Source organism: Nerophis ophidion, linkage group LG18, assembly GCF_033978795.1.
Source record: "Nerophis ophidion isolate RoL-2023_Sa linkage group LG18, RoL_Noph_v1.0, whole genome shotgun sequence".
Lineage (NCBI taxonomy): Eukaryota > Metazoa > Chordata > Actinopteri > Syngnathiformes > Syngnathidae > Nerophis > Nerophis ophidion.
In genome coordinates this window covers 2,933,316-2,954,777 of record NC_084628.1, presented here as the reverse complement: position 1 = coordinate 2,954,777, position 21,462 = coordinate 2,933,316, and the positions used below count along the sequence as shown (strand labels likewise).

General features: G+C 41.1%; 1 protein-coding gene across 1 annotated transcript in view; it reads left to right on the top strand.

Moving 5' to 3' along the window:
- Nucleotides 1-471: 471 nt before the first annotated feature.
- Nucleotides 472-21,462, top strand: part of mlf1 (myeloid leukemia factor 1) — a 51,672-nt gene continuing 30,681 nt past the window's right edge. Inside the window, exons 1-2 of the mRNA XM_061878552.1 lie at nt 472-662; nt 8,758-8,902. Coding sequence (XP_061734536.1) covers nt 613-662; nt 8,758-8,902 — 195 coding nt within the window. The 5' untranslated portion in view covers nt 472-612. The remainder of the gene's footprint in view (nt 663-8,757; nt 8,903-21,462) is intronic.

Sequence of the window (21,462 nt, the reverse complement as noted above, 5' to 3'; positions counted from 1 at the left end):
CCCTGTTTGCTCCTCTTTTAACCCGTTCAATTAAGTGCTTTTTTCATGATTTATTCTCTACAAAAAAAGGTATGTAAAAGTTAAAAAAAAAATGTACGACGGAATGACAGACATAAATACCCATTTTTATATATATATATAGATTTAATTATTAAAGGTATAAATTAAGCAAATTGCCTATTTCTGGCAATGTATTTAAGTGTGTATCAAACTGGTCGCCCTTTGCATTAATCAGTACCCAAGAAGTAACTCTTGTTTTCAAAAAGGTTGCTGACCCCTGATTTACGTGATGTGCTTTTATTGCGGTAACTTTGATGATGACGCGAATAAAAGAAATGGCGAAAGTGCCAGACTGTGAACCAGAACTTTCTAGAACGCCGTCGTCATGGCATCCGTTGGTCAACACGAGACCAGCCAATCAGAAGACGGGATTCGTGTCACGTGGCCCCACGCTTCAAATCACCGTGCTGCCGCCGCCTCCTTTTTTTTGGGACACGGCTGCGTCGTGTTTGGAGCCGCCGCTGCACCTGTGGACTATTATGTTTATTTAAATATATATTTTCATCTTTTTCTTTTTCCTCCCACGTACACACAGCGTCGATATCGGTGGAAATGTTCAGTAACGGCTCCTTCCGGGAATTTGATGACGACCCCTTCTTCTCGTGAGTTTCTTTCTTTCCCCACTTGAACAAACATGTGCCTAACTAATAACTTATCATTTTTAAAATGATTTATTACGAACTTAAATAAACATGTGCCTAACTAATAACTTATCATTTTTAAAATGATTTATTACGAACTTAAATAAACATGTGCCTAACTAATAACTTATCATTTTTAAAATGATTTATTACGAACTTAAATAAACATGTGCCTAACTAATAACTTATCATTTTTAAAAATATTTATTACGAACTTAAATACAAAACAAAATGTACTAAGTTAAGCTTTATGTAATTATGAAGGTAGTCTTAACTACCATATTGTATAATCCATATGTTACTTGACTGCACTTAAATGTAGAATATATTCATATTATTCATATATTGTTTATTATGAGCGAACTGTGGTGCTGAATTTCCCCCGGGGATCAATAAAGTACTTTCTATTCTATTGCCAAATCCCAAAAAGAGGACACATAGGTGAACATTTCCCCAATGATACCTAAACTTGCTTTATAAATAATATATTTATTTAAATAAAGCATTTTTTCTCCTCTGTTGACGTGCAGTGTTGGTGCTAGGTATTTTCTAAATGGGGTCCCAGGGACCCCGTCAACTCATTAAAATGGGGTGCCACTTTTTTGTAAGCGTTTTGAAAAAAATATATAAATGTATGCATTGTCCTGTGTTGCCTGGAAAAAGGTTGTCATAAACTTAATTCATCAAAAGAAATAATGTACTAACCCCGTTTCCATATCAATCAATCAATGTTTACTTATATAGCCCTAAATCACTAGTGTCTCAAAGGGCTGCACAAACCACTACGACATCCTCGGTAGGCCCACATAAGGGCAAGGAAAACTCACACCCAGTGGGATGTCGGTGACAATGATGACTATGAGAACCTTGGAGAGGAGGAAAGCAATGGATGTCAGGCGGGTCTAACATGATACTGTGAAAGTTCAATCCATAATGGATCCAACACAGTCGCGAGAGTCCAGTCCAAAGCGGATCCACCACAGCATATGAGTTGGGAAATTGTGTTAGATGTAAATATAAACGGAATACAATGATTTGCAAATCCTTTTCAAGCCATATTCAGTTGAATGCACTACAAAGACAAGATATTTGATGTTCAAACTCATAAACTTTATTTTTTTTTCTGCAAATAATAATTATCTTTATAATTTCATGGCTGCAACACGTGCCAAAGTAGTTGGGAAAGGGCATGTTCACCACTGTGTTACATCACCTTTTTGTTTAACAACACTCAATAAATGTTTGGGAACTTAGGAAACTAATTGTTGAAGCTTTGAAAGTGGAATTCTTTCCCATTCTTGTTTTATGTAGAGCTTCAGTCGTTCAACAGTCTGTATTTTACGCTTCATAATGCGCCACACATTTTCGATGGGAGACAGGTCTGGACTGCAGGCGGGCCAGGAAAGTACCCGCACTCTTTGACTACGAAACCACGCTGTTGTAACACGTGGCTTGGCATTGTCTTGCTGAAATAAGCAGGGGCGTCCATGATAACGTTGCTTGGGTGACAACATATGTTGCTCCAAAACCTGTATGTACCTTTCAGCATTAATGGTGCCTTCACAGATGTGTAAGTTACCCATGCCTTGGGCACTAATGCACCCCCATACCATCACAGATGCTGGCTTTTGAACTTTCCACCTATAACAATCCGGATGGTTATTTTCCTCTTTGTTCCAGAGGACACCACGTCCACAGATTCCAAAACCAATTTGAAATGTGGACTCGTCAGACCACAGAACACTTTTTCACCATCTTAGCTGAGCTCGGGCCCAGCGAAGCCGGCGGTGTTTCTTGGTGTTGTTGATAAATGGGGTTTGCTTTGCATAGCAGAGTTTTAACTTGCACTTACAGATGTAGCAACCAACTGTAGTTACTGACAGTGGTTTTATGAAGTGTTCCTGAGCCCATGTGGTGATATCCTTCACACACTGTCTGTTTTTGATGCACTACCACCTGAGGGATCAAAGGTCCGTAATATCATCGCTTACGTGCAGTGATTTCTCCAGATTCTCTGAACCTTTTCATGATTTTACGGAGCGTAGATGGTAAAATTCCTTGCAATAGCTCGTTGAGAAATGTTGTTCTAAAACTGTTCGACAATTTGCTTACAAAGTGGTGACCCTCACCCCATCCTTGTTTGTGAATTACTTAGCATTTCGTTGGAAGTTGCTTTTATACCCAATCATGGCACCCACCTGTTCCCAATTAGCTTGCACACCTGTGGGACGTTCCAAATAAGTGTTTGATGAGCATTCCTCAACTTTATCAGTATTTATTGCCACCTTTCCCAACTTCTTTGTCACGTGTTGCTGGCATCAAATTCTAAAATTAATGATTATTTGCAAAAAAACAACCTTTATCAGTTTGAACAACTAATACATTGTCTTTGTAGCATATTCAACTGAATATGGCTTGAAAATGATTTGCAAATCATTGTATTCCGTTTATATTTACATCTAACACAATTTTCCAACTCATATGGAATCGGGGTTTGTAGAATATATGTATGCATATTTAAATGTATTCAGTTATAAACATTCATTCACTTTTTTCTTTCCATCATGAATCTAAACCAGGGGTCTCAAACTCACTTTACCCAGGGGCCACCGGACGCAGAGTGTGGGTGAGGAGGGGCTGCAAGAAAAAAAAATATTTAAAAAAATGTTGCATACTCCTCAGCATGTCTAGTTGGATAATGACGTTTCAAATTCTATTCTTTGAGCACCGCAACTTTCTCTGTGCAAATAAAACACGTCAGGGGGTCCCTGTGCTCAACAAAGAAATATTGCATCCCCCACTTTTCCTCAAATTGTCTTTGCTCATCACGAACCTTTCGCTTCACTGCAGGCTTTATTTGTATTTAGCCGACGCACGGAGAAGAAAGTTATATCCGCAATGTGTGTCTTTCCGCTTTTCCTCCCTACAGCAACACGGCGGTCGGCGGATTATAGCCGGGAAAGTACCGGGATAGCGCAAAAAAGTGTAATCCGGGCGTCGTATAGAAATTTATGTAGTGTTCATCGTGTGAGGCAATGCAAATTAAACAATAAAAAAAACAAACTGTTTGAATTGGTCCAGGTTATCGGGGACTGGTATTACTGACGGACAGGTGTCGTGGTGTGAATGCAGCTAGGCACGTAAGAAAACCCTCGTCTCCATGGCAACGTCTCCATCGCTTTCACTCATTTGTCGCTTTTCCACTATTGCAGGGGTAGGCAACCCAGAACGTTGAAAGAGCCATTTTGGACCCAAATAACACAGCAATGTCAAGCGCCATTTATATAAAACTCGGGAGCCGCACTAACATTGAACTTTCATATTCCGCGGGCCGCTTGTCTGAGACCCCTGATCTAAACTTTACCGCTGCTGGTAGTTTTTTCTATGTTTTTATTGAATAAGTTATAGGTGTATTTATTTCAGTGTCAACGTGTTTTGCTTGGGTCATGAAATGATGATAATGGTGTGCCGGGGCATACATATAATTTATATAAGCTTTATTCTCTGGAGTCTTCATCAACTTCAGATCTATTCCTCATTTCAAAATGTTTTAGTTTTATGTGTTTTTGTTTGTTGGTTTTCTGTCCGTTTTTGACAAATAAAACTATTTTTTTCATGGCAAACACAAAATATGAAAAATCTTCCACCAAAAATATGTTTCAAAGTGTAATATTTGATGTGACGTAATCTGGGTTGAGGAGGGGGGATAGCGGGGGTGTATATTGTAGCATTCCGGAAGAGTTAGTGCTGCAAGGGGTTCTGGGTATTTGTTCTGTTGTGTTAATGTTGCGTTACGGTGCGGATGTTCTCCAGAAATGTGTTTGTCATTCTTGTTTGGTTTAGGTTCACAGTGTGGCGCATATTTGTAACAGTGTTAAATTGTTTATACGGCCACCCTCAGTGTGACCTGTATGGCTGTTGACCAAGTACGCCTTGATTGTCTATCAATTCACTACCTCGCTCTCTCTGTCCCTGCTCCTCTCTCACCACTATTTCTACGTGCGCACACCTTGACAATATGTTTTGTTCTTAACACATCTTAACCCTGTACGTACATTGGAAATACGCGCAACCTTGAAACAAAACGCCTTAAGGCACTTAAGAAATCCCGCCCGGACACCCTGGACAGTCCCGCAAAAGAGGACATGTCCGGGGAATAGAGGACGTATGGTCAGTCTATCATAACTTTACCCATGTTAAAAGTCAATCCTTAAGGATTGACTTTTTTATAGTAACAAAATACTATTGATATTATATATTCACAACAGTTTATGTCAGGGGTGTCAAACTCATTTTAGAGTAAAATAATCAACCCCAAAGTGGGCCGGACTGGTAAAATAACCGCACGATAACTTAAAAATAAAGACAACTTCAGATTGTTTTCTTTGTTTACAAATAGAACAAGCACATTCTGAAATTGTACAAATCATAAAGTTGTTGGGGAGGTTTTTTTTTCCACTTACATGTTGCGATTAATAGTATTCTATCTTTATCGTAATTTATATTTTCTGCATAAATTATTTGATAATGTTCATCAGTCAACTCATTGGTGTTCATTTTCAAGCTATGAAAATACAAAAATTACATCAAAATCAAATGTTTATGTAGTTTGATCAATTTCCTCGACTGATGAGACTTACTAAGACTTTCTTTTTGTTATTCAAATTTGAACTTTACAGTACAGATAAGAACGCAATTTTGTTGCATTAGTTCATGGTAGTGCAGGATAAAAAAGCAATACGGTGCAGATATAAATACATTACTGTACAAAGAAATATATAGCACTTTTGCATATGCATCCAGGTTTATGGATGTATGTTATATCATTCAGTTGATTGATTCCACAAGATGTACTAACATGTGATTTATTTTCTACATATGTAGCATCATCTACAAAGATACAAAGAATTGCTATATTTCAACATCCAGTGGACACATTTAGAACAGCAGTTTCTTTCATTCAAAAATTTCAGGTTATTTTATACTTTGCAAACTTACCCTGTGGGCCGGATAAAACCTGTCCGTGGGCCTGATCCGGGCCGTACGTTTGACATCCCTGGTTTATGTAAAATTGACCGTTTTGGGCCTGATAGGACCTTGAAAGTATTTTTTGTTGAAACAGTTCAACTATCAATCATTAACCTAATGATTGATTCTTTAAAATATTTTAAAACATTTTCAAAGCCTGTAGTTAGACGAACAAAGGGTTGAAACACCTAAAATAACTCAGTGGCCTAGAGTGTCCGCCCTGAGATCGGTAGGTTGTGAGTTCAAACCCCGGCCGAGTCAAACCAAAGACTATGAAAAATGGGACCCATTACCTCCCTGCTTGGCACTCAGCTTTAAGGGTTGGAATTGGGGGTTAAATCAGCAAAAATGATTCCCAGGCGTGGCCGCTGCTCACTGCTCCTCTCACTCCCAGGGCTTAAACAAAGGGAAGGGTGAAATGCAGAGGACTAGTGTGTGTGTGACAATCATTGGTACTTTAACTTGTGTTTTAAGGCCAAAATATTTGTTTTGTGCTGTTCATTAAAATACATTTAAAATAAGCGATTTCTGCCTAAACAGTTAAGGTTTAATAATATTTAGGGAATTATAACCCTAAAATTGGTAAAATGATGATCAACTAAAGACACATCAATGGAAACACACAGTAGCAACTTTAGCAAGGCGTGGCGCAGTGGGAGAGTGGCCGTGCGCAACCCGAGGGTCCCTGGTTCAATCCCCACCTAGTACAAACCTCGTCACGTCTGTTGTGTCCTGAGCAGGACACTTCACCCTTGCTCCTGATGGGTGCTGGTTAGCGCCTTGCATGGCAGCTCCCTCCATCAGTGTGTGTGAATGGGTGAATGTGGAAGTAGTGTCAAAGCGCTTTGAGTACCTTGAAGGTAGAAAAGCGCTATACAAGTAGAACCCATTTATCATTTATTTATCATTTTCACAAAACATAAGGCGCTGCATACTTTCAAAAGGGTAATTATCGCCATCTAGTGGATATTTATAAGAATACAAATTCCAGAGTGAAGTCTGAACATAAATGACTCCAATAAATGTTGAGTCATCCATCCATCCATCTTCTTCTGCTTATCTGAGGTCGGGTCGCGGGGGCAGCAGCCTAAGCAGGGAAGCCCAGACTTCCCTCTCCCCAGCCACCTCATCCAGCTCTTCCCGGGGGATCCCGAGGCGTTCCCAGGCCAGCCGTGAGACATAGTCTTCCCAACGTGTCCTGGGTCTTCCCTGTGGCCTCCTATCGGTCTGACGTTCCCTAAACACCTCCCTAGGGAGGCGTCCGGGTGGCATCCTGACCAGATGCCCGAACCACCTCATCTGGCTCCTCTCCATGTGGAGGAGCAGCGGCTTTACTTTGAGTTCCTCCCGGATGGCAGAGCTTCTCACCCTATCTCTAAGGGAGAGACCTGGAAACTCATTTGGGCCGCTTGTACCCGTGATCTTATCCTTTCGGTCATGCCCCAAAACTAATGACCATAAGTGAGGATGGGAATGTATATCGACCGGTAAATCAATCAATCAATCAATCAATGTTTACTTATATAGCCCCAAATCACCAGTGTCTCAAAGGGCTGCACAAACCACCACGACATCCTCGGCAGGCCCACACAAGGGCAAGGAAAACTCACACCCAGTGGGACGTCGGTGACAACAATGACCCAGTGGGACGTCGGTGACAATGATGACTATGAGAACCTTGGAGAGGAGGAAAGCAATGGATGTCGAGCGGGTCTAACATGATACTGTGAAAGTTCAATCCATAATGGATCCAACACGGTCGCGAGAGTCCAGTCCAAAGCGGATCCAACACAGCAGCGAGAGTCCCGTTCACAGCGGAGCCAGCAGGAAACCATCCCAAGCGGAGGCGGATCAGCAGCGCAGAGATGTCCCCAGCCGATACACAGGCGAGCAGTACATGGCCACCGGATCGGACCGGACCCCCTCCACAAGGGAGAGTGGGACATAAAAGAAAAAGAAAAGAAACGGCAGATCAACTGGTCTAAAAAGGGAGTCTATTTAAAGGCTAGAGTATACAAATGAGTTTTAAGGTGAGACTTAAATGCTTCTACTGAGGTGGCATCTGAGGTGGCAAATTGAGAGCTTTGCCTTCCGGCTCAGCTCCTTCTTCACCACAACGGATCGGTACAACGTCCGCATTACTGAAGACGCCGCACCGATCCGCCTGTCGATCTCACGATCCACTCTTCCCTCACTCGTGAACAAGACTCCTAGGTACTTGAACTCCTCCACTTGGGGCAGGGTCTCCTCCCCAACCCGGAGATGGCACTCCACCCTTTTCCGGGCGAGAACCATGGAATCTGACTTGGAGGTGCTGATTCTCATTCCGGTCGCTTCACACTCGGCTGCGAACCGATCCAGTGAGAGCTGAAGATCCCGGCCAGATGAAGCCATCAGGACCACATCATCTGCAAAAAGCAGGGACCTAATCCCGCGGCCACCAAACCGGAACCCCTCAACGCCTTGACTGCGTCTAGAAATTCTGTCCATAAAAGTTATGAACAGAATGGGTGACAAAGGGCAGCCTTGGCGGAGTCCAACCCTCACTGGAAATGTGTCCGACTTACTGCCGGCAATGCGGACCAAGCTCTGACACTGATTGTCCGATACCCCATACTCTCTGAGCACTGTTTTTGGTAGCATTGCTATTTTAGGAAATATTCCACATATGTAATAATTTCTCACAGCCAATATTCCATCTATGTAGTAATTTCTCACAGCCAAAATGGCATGTAATTGAAATACTGAACGGCACAAAATAACCACAGAATTTCTTAAAGATAAAGTGGCAGTTTTGGTGGCAAAAAAGTTCCCATAGGCATGAATGGGAATATAAATTACTGTCTATTGTGAGCGAACTGTGGTGCTGAATTCCCCCCCAGGGATCAATAAAGTACTTTCTATTCTATAAAAAGGATCTGTTCTTGTGTCATAGCACTGTTCCTAACTGTTGGAAGTAAAGTCTGAAATGCTTTTTTAACTGTGGTGTCTGTTTTCAAAAGAACTTAATTGTGTTGCTCCTGTGCAGCGATCCATTCCGAGCACACAGCGATCACATGCGCCAGATGATGAGGAGCTTCTCGGAGCCATTCGGCGGAAGCATTACGGACGGGAGAAGCCGGGACGTGGCGGCGCGGGCCACCTCACCTCCGGCGCTGAGGGGTGAACACAGGGTGAGAACACAAGTACCGACGACCACATGATCTGATGTAATTACGAAGTGTAGGAATCTGTAGGCCTCGTTAGGAAAAACACAGCCAGTGTTGTGAAAGCTTAACTGGAGCAGCGTGGGGGCCATGTTAGTGTCTGCTTTAGTAGAAGGTCAAACACCCTTGGCCTCTCTGGATCCTATATCTCTAGCCCTCAGGAGCTCTATTTATAGACCATTGTTCCACTGACACTGTAGTTTCTTGCAAATGCTCCTAACGGACATTTTAATTGGGACATGAAAAAATGTTAAAGGCCTACTGAAATGAGATGTTCTTCATTTAAACGGGGATAGCAGGTCCATTCTATGTGTCATACTTGATCATTTCACGATATTGTCATATTTTTGCTGAAAGGATTTAGTAGAGAACGATGGGGACGGCGTGGCGCAGTGGGAGAGTGGCCGTGCGCAACCCGAGGGTCCCTGGTTCAAATCCCACCTAGTACCAACCTCGTCACGTCCGTTGTGTCCTTGAGCAAGACTGGCGGCATAGCTCGGTTGGTACAGCGGCCGTGCCAGCAACTTGAGGGTTGCAGGTTCGATTCCCGCTTCCGCCATCCTAGTCACTGCCGTTGTGTCCTTGGGCAAGACACCTTACCCACCTGCTCCCGGTGCCACCCACACTGGTTTAAATGTAACTTAGATATTGGGTTTCACTATGTAAAGCGCTTTGAGTCACTAGAGAAAAGCGCTATACAAATATAATTCACTTCACACTTCACTTCACCCTTGCTCCTGATGGGTGCTGGTTGGCGCCTTGCATGGCAGCTCCCTCCATCAGTGTGTGAATGTGTGTGTGAATGTGTAAATGTGGAAGTAGTGTCAAAGCGCTTTGAGTACCTTGAAGGTAGAAAAGCGCTATATAAGTACAACCCATTTATCATCCACGATAAAGTTCGCAGCTTTTGGTCGCTAATAACAAAGCCTTGCCTGTATCATCATGGCCACCAGCAGCGAGAGCGATTCGGACCGAGAAAGCGACAATTTCCCCATTAATTTGAGCGAGGATGAAAGATTTGTGGATGAGGGTAGTGAGTAGAGATGCGCGGATAGGCAATTATATCATCCGCAACCGCATCACAAAAGTAGTCATCCACCCGCCAGCCACCCGAACCAACACTTCATCAAAGCCACACCCGCCCGTTGTTATATATCTAATATAGACGATGCAAGGCATTAGTGAGGTTAGAAAGTGTAACTCCCTCCAAATAGCACACACACAATGGCTTTCTTGAACTAATTTATTTGAAGGCTTACTTTCCCTTCAAATTCACCGTGAAAACTGTAATAAATAAAGCACGTTACAAACGTGAAAATAACATGCACAGCATGTGGATCAAACATTTTACCAAGTAAAATACCAACAAATGACAAATACCTCGTTGGCCATACTCGGAAGTAGCTTCCTTACATCCGTCGGCAGACCAAACGAGACACTTCAAAATAAAAGTATGCCCACATACTGTTTCAAAGAGTGCTGCTCGTTTTTCGTATGTGGTTAACAACATTTAACTATTTATAAATGGTTGATTTATACAGGCTAGTAAGGTAAAGTGTTGACAAGTTTGGGCTACCTTGCTTCTGCAGCCTTCATCAGAGGTGTCACGTGATGTTAGCGTGACCTCGTCTGTGACGTGTTATATGGATTGTACCATCAAGAGTTGTCAGCCTTCATCAGAGGTGTCACGTGATGTTAGCGTGACGTTGTCTGTGACGTGTTATATGGATTGTACCATCAAGAGTTGTCAGGTACAACACTTTACCTTACTAGCCTGTATAAATCAACCATTTATAAATACACGTCAGTAGGCTAAATGAACCTCTTCAACATAATATTTAACTATGTATAATGTAGCGGCTGGCTACGGGGTGTTAGCCAATGACTTTGGCTGGGGGGCGGGACTTCCGGGAGAGATAGGGGAGTGACGTTGTCAACAGGAAGTGAGAGTTCGAGTTGTCCCGGGAAAAGCGTTAGTCATGAGAGCTGTTGTGTGGTTGTATTACATCTTGTGCAATAAAGGCAAGACAAACGAAGAAGGTATATGAGCCTACATTCCTGGGATTATTACAATATATATTTCCAAATTGGTTCAACCGCCACCTGCGCATCTCTAATAGTGAAAGTGAAGGACTAGAAGGGAAAAAAAAGAGAGTGCAGAAGGAGCGATTCAGATGTTACTAGACACATTTACTAGGATAATTCTGGAAAATCTCTTACCTGCTTATTGTGTTACTAGTGTTTTAGTGAGATTATATAATCGTACCTGAAAGTCGGAGGTTTGTGGCCACGGGTGTGGTGACCGCCAGTGTGTCTGACGGAAGCCACGCAGGAGGCAAGAGAGTCGCAGCTGCCTCTTTGACAGCTGCAGGAGGAACGACACTAGCTCCGCTCATGTCTACGGTAAGAGCTGATTTATTACCACAATTTTCTCACCAAAACCTGCCGGTTGTCATGTGGTAGAGAACCATATTCGCTTGACCGCTCTGTTCCATAGTAGAGCTTCACCTTCGGGAATGTAAACAAGGAAACACCGGCTGTGTTTGTGTTGCTAAATAAAGGCAGCTGCAATACACCCACATCTTTCTTCTTTGTAGTCTCCATTATTAATTGAACAAATTGCAAAAGATTCAGCAACACAGACGTCCAGAATACTGTGTAATTATGCGATCAAAGCAGACAACTTTTAGCTGTGATCGGTGCTGGAAGAACATGTCCCCTACAACCCGTGACATCACGCGCACGCGTCATCATACCGTGACGTTTTCAACAGGATACTTCGCGGGAAATTTAAAATTGCAATTTAGTAAACTAAAAAGGCCGTATTGGCATGTGTTGCAATGTTAATATTTCATCATTGATATATAAACTATCAGACTGCGTGGTCGCTAGTAGTGGCTTTCAGTAGGACTTTAAACTATTTGTTACATATTATACATAAATATGTTCCTATAAAGCGGTTCAGTTTAGTTCAGCCCCATTGTGATGTTTATTTAATCCATGAATTGATCCATAAAAGTTTAGTACTTGGTAAGATTGTTTGATTTAGACTTAGACAACCTTTATTGATCCACAAGGGAAGTTGTTCCACACAGTAACTCAGTTACAAAGGATGGAGAGCAACGTTCCCTCTAAAGTGCGCAATTGCGTATTTCTCACACAGCAAATCTATGCTGCACACAAAGTCAAATCCCATCTGAACTACAAACAAAATAAAAATAACAGTTTGTTCTGTATGATTTTGCAATGCAACAGTGAGTAACAGGTGACTGCAAGCGGCCACAAAAGGGAAAACAATATTCATCAACACTGTTAAATTATTAAGTCTGTAGAGACGCTTTAAAGAGAGCGGGAATTCCATCCATTACACAAAACTGTCGGCCGTAACCACAACATCAACATAGTACAAAAAAAGTTCTATCTTGAAAAAGTGGTCATTGTCTGCCGTACAAACCAGCCTTAAACCAACTCTTTGTCATCTGTCATATCGACAGCAGCCGTTCTCGCTCTCTCTTACTTGCTCCAACGCACACAGTCAAGGCACTTCGCCAGTGACGCATTTATGGCCACACAAAAAGTCGGATAACTCCAACACCACACAAAGTGTCAATTCCAGATCGTTACACTATGACTCTCCAAACAGATGTGCTTTTTCTACTGTCATTTATTAAGAATGTTAATTTGTTTTATGAATATTAATCATGGAACACTGTCACTAGACTACAGAAATGCTAACAAAAAGATATAAGCGGAACTAAATGTGATCTCTGAAAGGGGTACAAATTATTTCCAAAGCTGGACCCCCACCTAGGCCTAAAATACTATACCCCACAGCTCATGAAAAACAAGATTGTATTTGTTATATTTATTTAAGTGGGTCAAATCACTTATATTAGAAAGAATGTCATGGAAATTAACTGCTGTCATTTGATTTATTAAAATAAAACATTTAACTTATTAAGTCAGCTTTGGGACAGGTGTGCTGCTGGTGTGGCCAAAGTGTGCACGTCTGATGTTGCTCAAATGTGCTCCGATAAATGCTCAGAGAGTTTTTGCATTTGCTCACACACATGAACAATTAGAGGGAACATTGATGGAGAGGATAATGCAGGTATTAAGTAGACTAAAAATATACCGAAGTAGCAATAGAAAATATAACGTTTGTGTAATATTTACATATTATATAAACTAGGGGTGTAACGGTACACAAAAAATTCAGTACGGGTACGTACCTCGGTTTGGAGGTCACGGTTCAGCTCATTTTCGGTACAGTAAGAAAACAACAAAATGGCGTCTTTTTGGTTATTTATTTCCCAAATTTGCAAAATCTTCCACCAAAAACATTTTTCTTAGTGGAATATTTGATGTGAAGTAATGGGAACCTTGGATAGGTCATTAATTCATAATAACATTGATTTTGATTCATTATGTTTTGAGCAGTGACAGTTCGAAAGAAAAAAAACAGCTTTATTAGTCAACATTGTAACTTTTTCTAAATTACATTTAACCTTCAAGCTTTTTTATTTCACTTTTGTGTGTTTTTGTTTATCTTAATAGTATTTTTAGATTGTGCCGTGGGCCTTTAAAACATTAGCTGTGGACCGCAAATGATCTCTGGGGCACACTTTTGACACTCCTGCCATATAGATAATAAAAAGTTAAATCTGATTAATCAATGGACAAAAAGCAGAGCCTGGAGACGAATGCGCGTTTATCATAACTCTCTCTCTCTGACCCTCCCTCACGAATGCTGCTGCTGCGCGCACAATTTTTGTTTTTTAACCCCTTCTTAACCCTGAACGTACATTAATACACGCTACCATAACTCAAAATGCCGGACATTTAAGGCATTTAAGAAACCCCGCCCTGACAGCCCCGCAAAAGAGGACATGTCCGGTGTAAAGAGGACGTATGGTCAGTCTATCCTAGCCCGGTCGTTGCTAGCAAAAGAGGACATGTCCGGTGCTAGCTGCGATCGGGCTAGGATAGACTGACCATACGTCCCATTTACACCAGACATGTCCTCTTTTGCGGGGCTGTCAGGGCGGGGTTTCTTAAATGCCTCAAATGTCCGGCATTTTGAGTATTGTTTAGGCTACTTAATACGCACGTCTGGAAACTCATTTGGTACACCTCCGAACCGAAACGGTTCAATACAAATACACGTACTGTTACACCCTTAATATAAACGGTATTTAATATATACTGATATTTTATATTTTTATATATTGTACACAATATATAGCAAATCCCAACAACCCAATTTGTCGTTTTGAATCAACGTAGTGTACTAATTTGCACAGCAGAGGCGCTGTACGAAGAGCAGAGCGATGACGTCTACCATATTTTTTGGAGTATAAGTCGCACCTGCCGAAAATGCATAATAAAGAAGGAAAAAAGCATATATAAGTCGCATTTTAAGTGATAAAACCCAACACCAAGAAAAGATATTTGAAAGGCAATTTGAAATAAATAAAGAATAGTGAACAGGCTGAATAAAGTGTACGTTATGAGGCATAAATAACCAACTGAGAAGGTGCCTGGTCTGTTAAAGGCCTACCGAAATGAGATTTTCTTATTCAAACGGGGATAGCAGGTCCATTCTATGTGTCATACTTGATCATTTCGCGATATTGCCATACTTTTGCTGAAAGGATTTAGTAGAGAATATCGACGATAAAGTTGGCAACTTTTGGTCGCTAATAAAAAAGCCTTGCCTGTACCAGAAGTAGCAGACAATGTGCACGTGACGTCAAGGGTTGTAGAGCTCACATCCTCACATTTACAATCATGGCCACCAGCAGCCAGAGCGATTCGGACCGAGAAAGCGACGATTTCCCCATTAGTTTAAGCGAGGATGAAAGATTTGTGGATGAGGATAGTGAGAGTCTAGAAGGACTAGAAGAAAGAAAAAAAAAGACGAGGGCAGTGGGAGCGATTCAGAAGTTATTAGACACATTTACTAGGATAATTTTGGAAAATCCCTTATCTGCTTATTGTGTTACAAGTGTTTTAGAGAGATTATATAGTCATACCTGAAAGTCGGAGGGGTGTGGTGACCGGCAGTGTCTCTGAGGGAAGCTACAGTGGAGCCAAGAAAGTCACAGCTGCAGGAGGAACGACACAAACTCCGCTCATGTCTACGGTAAGAGCCGACTTAAATCTCCAATTTTCTCTCCGAAACCTGCCGGTTGACATGTGGTCGGGAACCATGCTTGCTTGACCGCTCTGTTCCATAGTAAAGCTTCACCTTCGGGAATGTAAACAAGGAAACACCGGCTGTGTTTGTGTTGCTAAAGGCAGCTGCAATCCACCGCTTTCCACCTACAGCATTCTTCTTTTGTAGTCTCCATTATTAATTGAACAAATTGCAAAAGATTCAGCAACACAGATGTCCAGAATACTGTGTAATTATGCGATGAAAGAGACGACTTTTAGCCGTGTGTGGTGCTGGAAGAACATGTCCGCTACAACCCGTGACGTCACGCGCACGCGTCATCAATCCGCGACGTCTTCAACAGGATACTTCGCGGGAAATTGAAAATTGCAATTTAGTAAACTAAGAAGGCCGTATTGGCATGTGTTGCAATGTTAATATTTCATCATTGATATATAAACTATCAGACTGCGTGGTCACTAGTAGTGGCTTTCAGTAGGCCTTTAACGTAACATTTTGGTAAGAGTCATTCAAATAACTATAACATATAGAACATGCTATACGTTTACCAAACAATCTGTCACTCCTGATTGCTAAATCCGATGACATCTTATACATCTAGTCTCTTACGTGAATGAGCTAAATAATAATAGTTGATATTTTATGTTAGTGTGTTAATAATTTCATACATAAGTTGCTCCTGAGTATAAGTCGCACCCCCGGCCAAACTATGAAAAAAAACTGAGACTTATAGTCCGAAAAATACGGAATACGCAAATTGAGCTAGAACCACGCAACTCTCCTGAGTGCGATTCTGGCACTGAAACAGAAGTTCAAAACATTCCGAGAAATAATCTTCAGTTCCATGAATTATGATGGTTAAAAGTTACGTTTTTGTCAGGGATGTCCCAATCAGAGACTGCCGTTCTGATAACTGTACATGTTTAATGTATTTATGGTGAGTGCTAGTGACAATGTAACAATAGCAACACAATATTTAAACCAGTGCATTGTTCTTTATTACATACAATTGTGTGAGCAAAACAAAGTCAATAGTACACTAACTAAAGCAGGGGTGTCCAAAGTGCGGCCCGCAGGTCATTTTTTAACGGCCCCTCGGCACATTTTAAAAGTACTATGGAAAAACATCAAAAGTGGTATAAAAGAGCAAACACGTGAAATGTAACAAAAACATGATGCAATGTTTAATAACACAAAGCTGCCATGCGGGCTGTTTCCCTCTTTAAAAAAAAAAAATAGTGAATCAAAATCAATTATGAATTATTGACCAATTCAAGGCTCCAATTACGTCACATTAAATATTCCACTTTGAGATATTTTTTGGGGCAAATGTTGGATATTTTATGTTTGCCATATAAAAAAATGAGCTGTTTTTTTTTAAGAATGGCCTAAAACGAACAAACAAACAAAAAAAAAACTTATAATTGATGGATAGATCTGAAGTTGATCTCGAGACCATTGTGTTAAAAGTAAACAGTAAAAAAAATATATAATTTATTTTAATGAGTAGGACCCTTTTGGATCAGTGTGTTTTGTTTTTAAGTGTCATTGCACAAAAAATAATAGTGAATTAAAATCAATGGTATTATGAGTTGTTGACCTTTTTCCGGCTCCAATTATTATATCTCAAACATTCTACTTAAAAATGTTATTGGGTGAAAATATTGCATATTTTGTGTTGTTTTTTTTTCAATAAAAAGAGCATACAACTTAAATCTTTAAAAACATCATATTGACAGATAGACCTAATGTTGATCTAGAGATTTAAAACTTGAATAATAATAAAAAAAATAATAATACTGAATAATGACACATTTTTTAACATTTTATTTTTGCCAAAACCCTTTGGGTTCCCGGGGATCAAACATGAGTGGAGTCCTAAATGTATATTTTTTATACATGTATTGGTTTTTAAAATAAATGGCCCTGTCACGCCAAATTTCTTCCCCCCTAAAGAAACCTCCCCCCCATTTACTTCCGGAGTCATGATTAATACAGACGTTTTGTTAACGCTATATTGTAAAAAATATAACGCTATATTATAAAAATACAGATGTTTTGTTAACGCTATATTATAAAAAATAAAAAATAAAATTAAAAAAGACATTTACAAACACAAGCTATGGGATGACGCATTTACTTCCGGGGTCATGTTTCCTCCATAGCTTGTTTGTAAAAAAAAAGTATTTTTTTTTTTTAATTTTTTATAATATAGCGTTAACAAAACGTCTGTATTTTTATAATATAGCGTTATATTTTTATAATATATCATTATCAAAACATCTGTATTAATCATGATTCCGGAAGTAAATGGGCGGGGAAGGTTTCTTTAGCGGGGAAGACATTTGGCGTGACAGCCCCCGCTTGCTTTGATTATTCAGTGTGCGGCCCTCAGTGGAAAAAGTTTGGACACCCCTGAACTAAACAAAAGTAAAAAAAACACTACTCATTGAAATTATTTTTGCCCTCAAAGTCCTCCTGTGTACAGGGAATGTTTCACTGAATTGGTACATTTGAACAAAACAACCCCAAAAATATTTTGAGAAAATAAAAATATCGATGTAATCACTCAAGTATCAATCATGCACTGATACTAGCCACCACCAATTTATGGATTGATCCACCCTCCGTGTGTTGTACTAACTGACAATACTGACACCACCAGCAGTTGTTGATGTGTTCTAGCTCTACACTTTTATTAGTTTTGTTCATTTACTGTTAATAGCTGCTTACTTTCTGCTGTAACAAGATTCCATCTACACTATTTAGACTTTACAAAGCTCTAGTTCTTGGTGTTTCCAGCGCCTCTCGCAGTTAGCTTTAATATGCCTGCCTGCCCTTGGCTTGCTCTCTGAGTGTAACATGTTTAGCCTTGTCCATCCATCCATTTTCTACCGCTTATCCCTTTCGGGCCACGGGGGGTGCTGGAGCCTATCTTAGCTGCATTCAGGCGGAAGGCGAGGTGCACCCTGGACAAGTCACCATATCATTAGCTTAGTCCTTCAGTGATAATGATAAGGCTTAAGATAATAAGAAATGCGTTTTATTTGATGTAACGTCGGTGTAGGGCTGGGCGATATTGGCTTTTATTAATATCGCAATATTTTTATGCCATATTGCGATACACGATATATATCTCTATTTTGCCTTAGCCTTGAATGAACACTTGATGCATATAATCACAGCAGTATGATGATGTGTCTACATTAAAACATTCTTCTTCATACTGCATTAATATATGCTCATTTTAAACTTTCATGCAGAGAAGGAAATCACAACTAAGTCATTTAACCAAAACTGTATTTATTAAATACTCTTCATTCTCTCGTGGGTGACTTATTAAATGAAAGAACAAATTAGTAGTGCTGCTACCTTTGGAAGCAACACTTCTGCTGCATACTTTCCATGTTGCTGTGGTCTGCTGAATATCTTCTCGCTTGAAGCCAAACCACTGCCAGATGATGGACCCCCTGCTGTTTTTGGGGCATTAACTGTTCTTCCTCCATTTGTGATCAGTTTCGCACCTTCTCTCTCTTGTATTGTCACAAGCTCCGCTTCGCTTGCACGACCTGCCTCGTCTAACGTTAGCCATGCTGCTTCCTCTCTGCTCGGCGAGAGCATATGACGCTTCACGCGCGACCGTATGTGACGTATGTAAGAAAGTGGGTTTGTTTTATGTCTCTGTGAGAAGGAGAGACGAGAAGGAGTGAGGAACGCCTGTAGTGTAATGCCCGCAGCTAAAAACAACTGCATGAAACATATACTCAGATATTACGATAATCATTTTCTATATCGCACAAAGAAAAACCCGCGATATATCGATATATCGCCCAGCCCTACGTAGGTGATTATTATTAAGTTAGGGCAGCGGCTCCATACTGTGTATGGAGACACTGACACATAATTAGCTGTTAACTTTTCAGCCGGGGGACTTAAAAATAAATTGGCTTTTTTTGATCGGCATTACTCAAAAGTGGTGATCACATACTTTTCATAAAAATTGGCGGATACTGATCGGGCTAGGTGTACTGGAGAGGAGGCTACGCCGGATAGTCGAACCTCGGATTCAGGAGGAACAGTGTTGTTTTCCGTCCTGGTCGTGGGACCGTGGACCAGCTCTATACTCTCGGCAGGGTCCTTGAGGGTGCATGGGAGTTTGCCCAACCAGTCTGCATGTGCTTTGTGGACTTGGAGAAGGCATTTGACCGTGTCCCTCGGGAAGTCCTGTGGGGAGTGTTCAGAGAGTATGGGGTGTCGGACTGTCTTATTGTGGCGGTCCACTCCCTGTATGATCAGTGTCAGAGCTTGGTCCGCATTGCCGGCAGTAAGTCGGACACATTTCCAGTGAGGGTTGGACTCCGCCAAGGCTGCCCTTTGTCACCGATTCTGTTTATAACTTTTATGGACAGAATTTCTAGGCGCAGTGAAGGCATTGAGGGGTTCTGGTTTGGTGACTGCAGGATTAAGTCTCTGCTATTTGCAGATGTTGTGGTCCTGATGACTTCATCTGGCCAGGATCTGATGACTTCATCCGGCCAGGATCTTCAGCTCTCACTGGATCGGTTCGCAGCCGAGTGTGAAGCGACCGGGATTAGAATCAACACCCCCAAGTCCGAGTCCATGGTTCTCGCCCGGAAAAGGGTGGAGTGCCATCTCTGGGTTGGGGAGGAGACCCTGCCCCAAGTGAAGGACTTCAACTACCTCGGAGTCTTGTTCACGAGTGAGGGAAGAGGATCGCAAGATTGACAGGCGGACAGGCAGTGTCTTCAGTAATGCGGATGCTGTATCGATCCGTTGTGGTGAAGAAGGAGCTAAGCCGGAAGGCAAAGCTCTCAATTTACCGGTCCATCTACGTTCCCATCCTCACCTAATGGTCATGAGCTTTGGGTCATGACCGAAAGAACAAGATCACGGGTACAAGCGGCCGAAATGAGTTTCCAGGTCTCTCCCTTAGAGATAGGGTGAGAAGCTCTGCCATCCGGGAGGAACTCAAAGTAAAGCCGCTGCTCCTCCACATGGAGAGGAGCCAGATTAGGTAATCCGGGCATCTGGTCAGGATGCCACCTTAACGCCTCCCTAGGGAGGTGTTTAGGGTACGTCCAACCAGTAGGAGGCCACAGGGAAGACCCAGGACACATTCGGAAGACTATGTCTCCCGGCTGGCCTGGGAACGCCTCGGGATCCCCCGGGAAGAGCTAGACGAACTGGCTGGGGAGAGGGAAGTCTGGGCTTCCCTGCTTAGGTTGCTGACCCCGCGACCCGACCTCGGATAAGCGGAAGAAGATGGATGGATAATCGGGCTAATGTTTGCTATCAGTTTTTGTCCGTCTTATTCCCGGGTTGTGCTATTTGACATTTTTGATTTTTGTTTCTATTCATGCTGTAATGCCTCAAAAGTAACTATATTCTATACCTGCACCTTTTTCTGATCCAAATTAAAATGTAGTGACTTGTTCCTTCATTTGTACACCCCTTTTGTGCAGAATTAGTTTTAAACCTGACCGAACCAAACTGTACTTCATGGCAGAAACAGGGCTTTTCTTTTAATCGTCTTTTAAAATTAGGACAAACATGTCACCTGCCTTTATTCCTCCTAATCCACAAAGGTCTGTATATTTATTTATCCTTGGGAATGGCTTTCTTTAGACGCCTGGCCTCAATAAACCAGTAACTTGATTCCCTTAATTATCGTAGCTGGCTGCCATTAAGGACTAGATAATGAACTGGCTGACCGGAGGAGTAATTTCAGATATACCAACATCTGTGTTGTTAGCTACACTTCTTTGAAATGTCAACACAGTGCTATCTTTTTAAATCAACTAAAACCTTAGAAAGAGAAGTTGTCTTCACCACTGCAAACTACATTTTCATTATATGGTTAACTTATTATACTTTACACTTCAATGACTGTAAACACTTAGAATTTCAGTAGTTAAACAATGTAATTGGTAGCGGTGTCAAAAAAACCCAAATCATTTCGGGATTAAACATTTTTTTATTTTTTTTAACCTGTTTAAAGCTGTCCTGTTCAGCCATTCAGACAAATCATATATTTGATGTAGATGCCCCCAGCTCTACAGATTTGTTTGACTTTAACAAATCGTTGGGTAGATTTTTCTAAACACCATTTTTTAAATAATATAGAAATGTATCACAGTTGTATTTCTACATTCCTCTTTAAATAGACAATGTTGTTTAAAAAGAAAGTATTGATTTCAAATAGAGAATTGCTTATAATCAAGAATCGAATCAAAACAAATTGTGTGGGCCCCAAAGATTCACAGCCCTAGTAATTGGTGGTTGTGTAAATACATATTTAATTAAAGTATTGATACAAAGTGTCATGCAA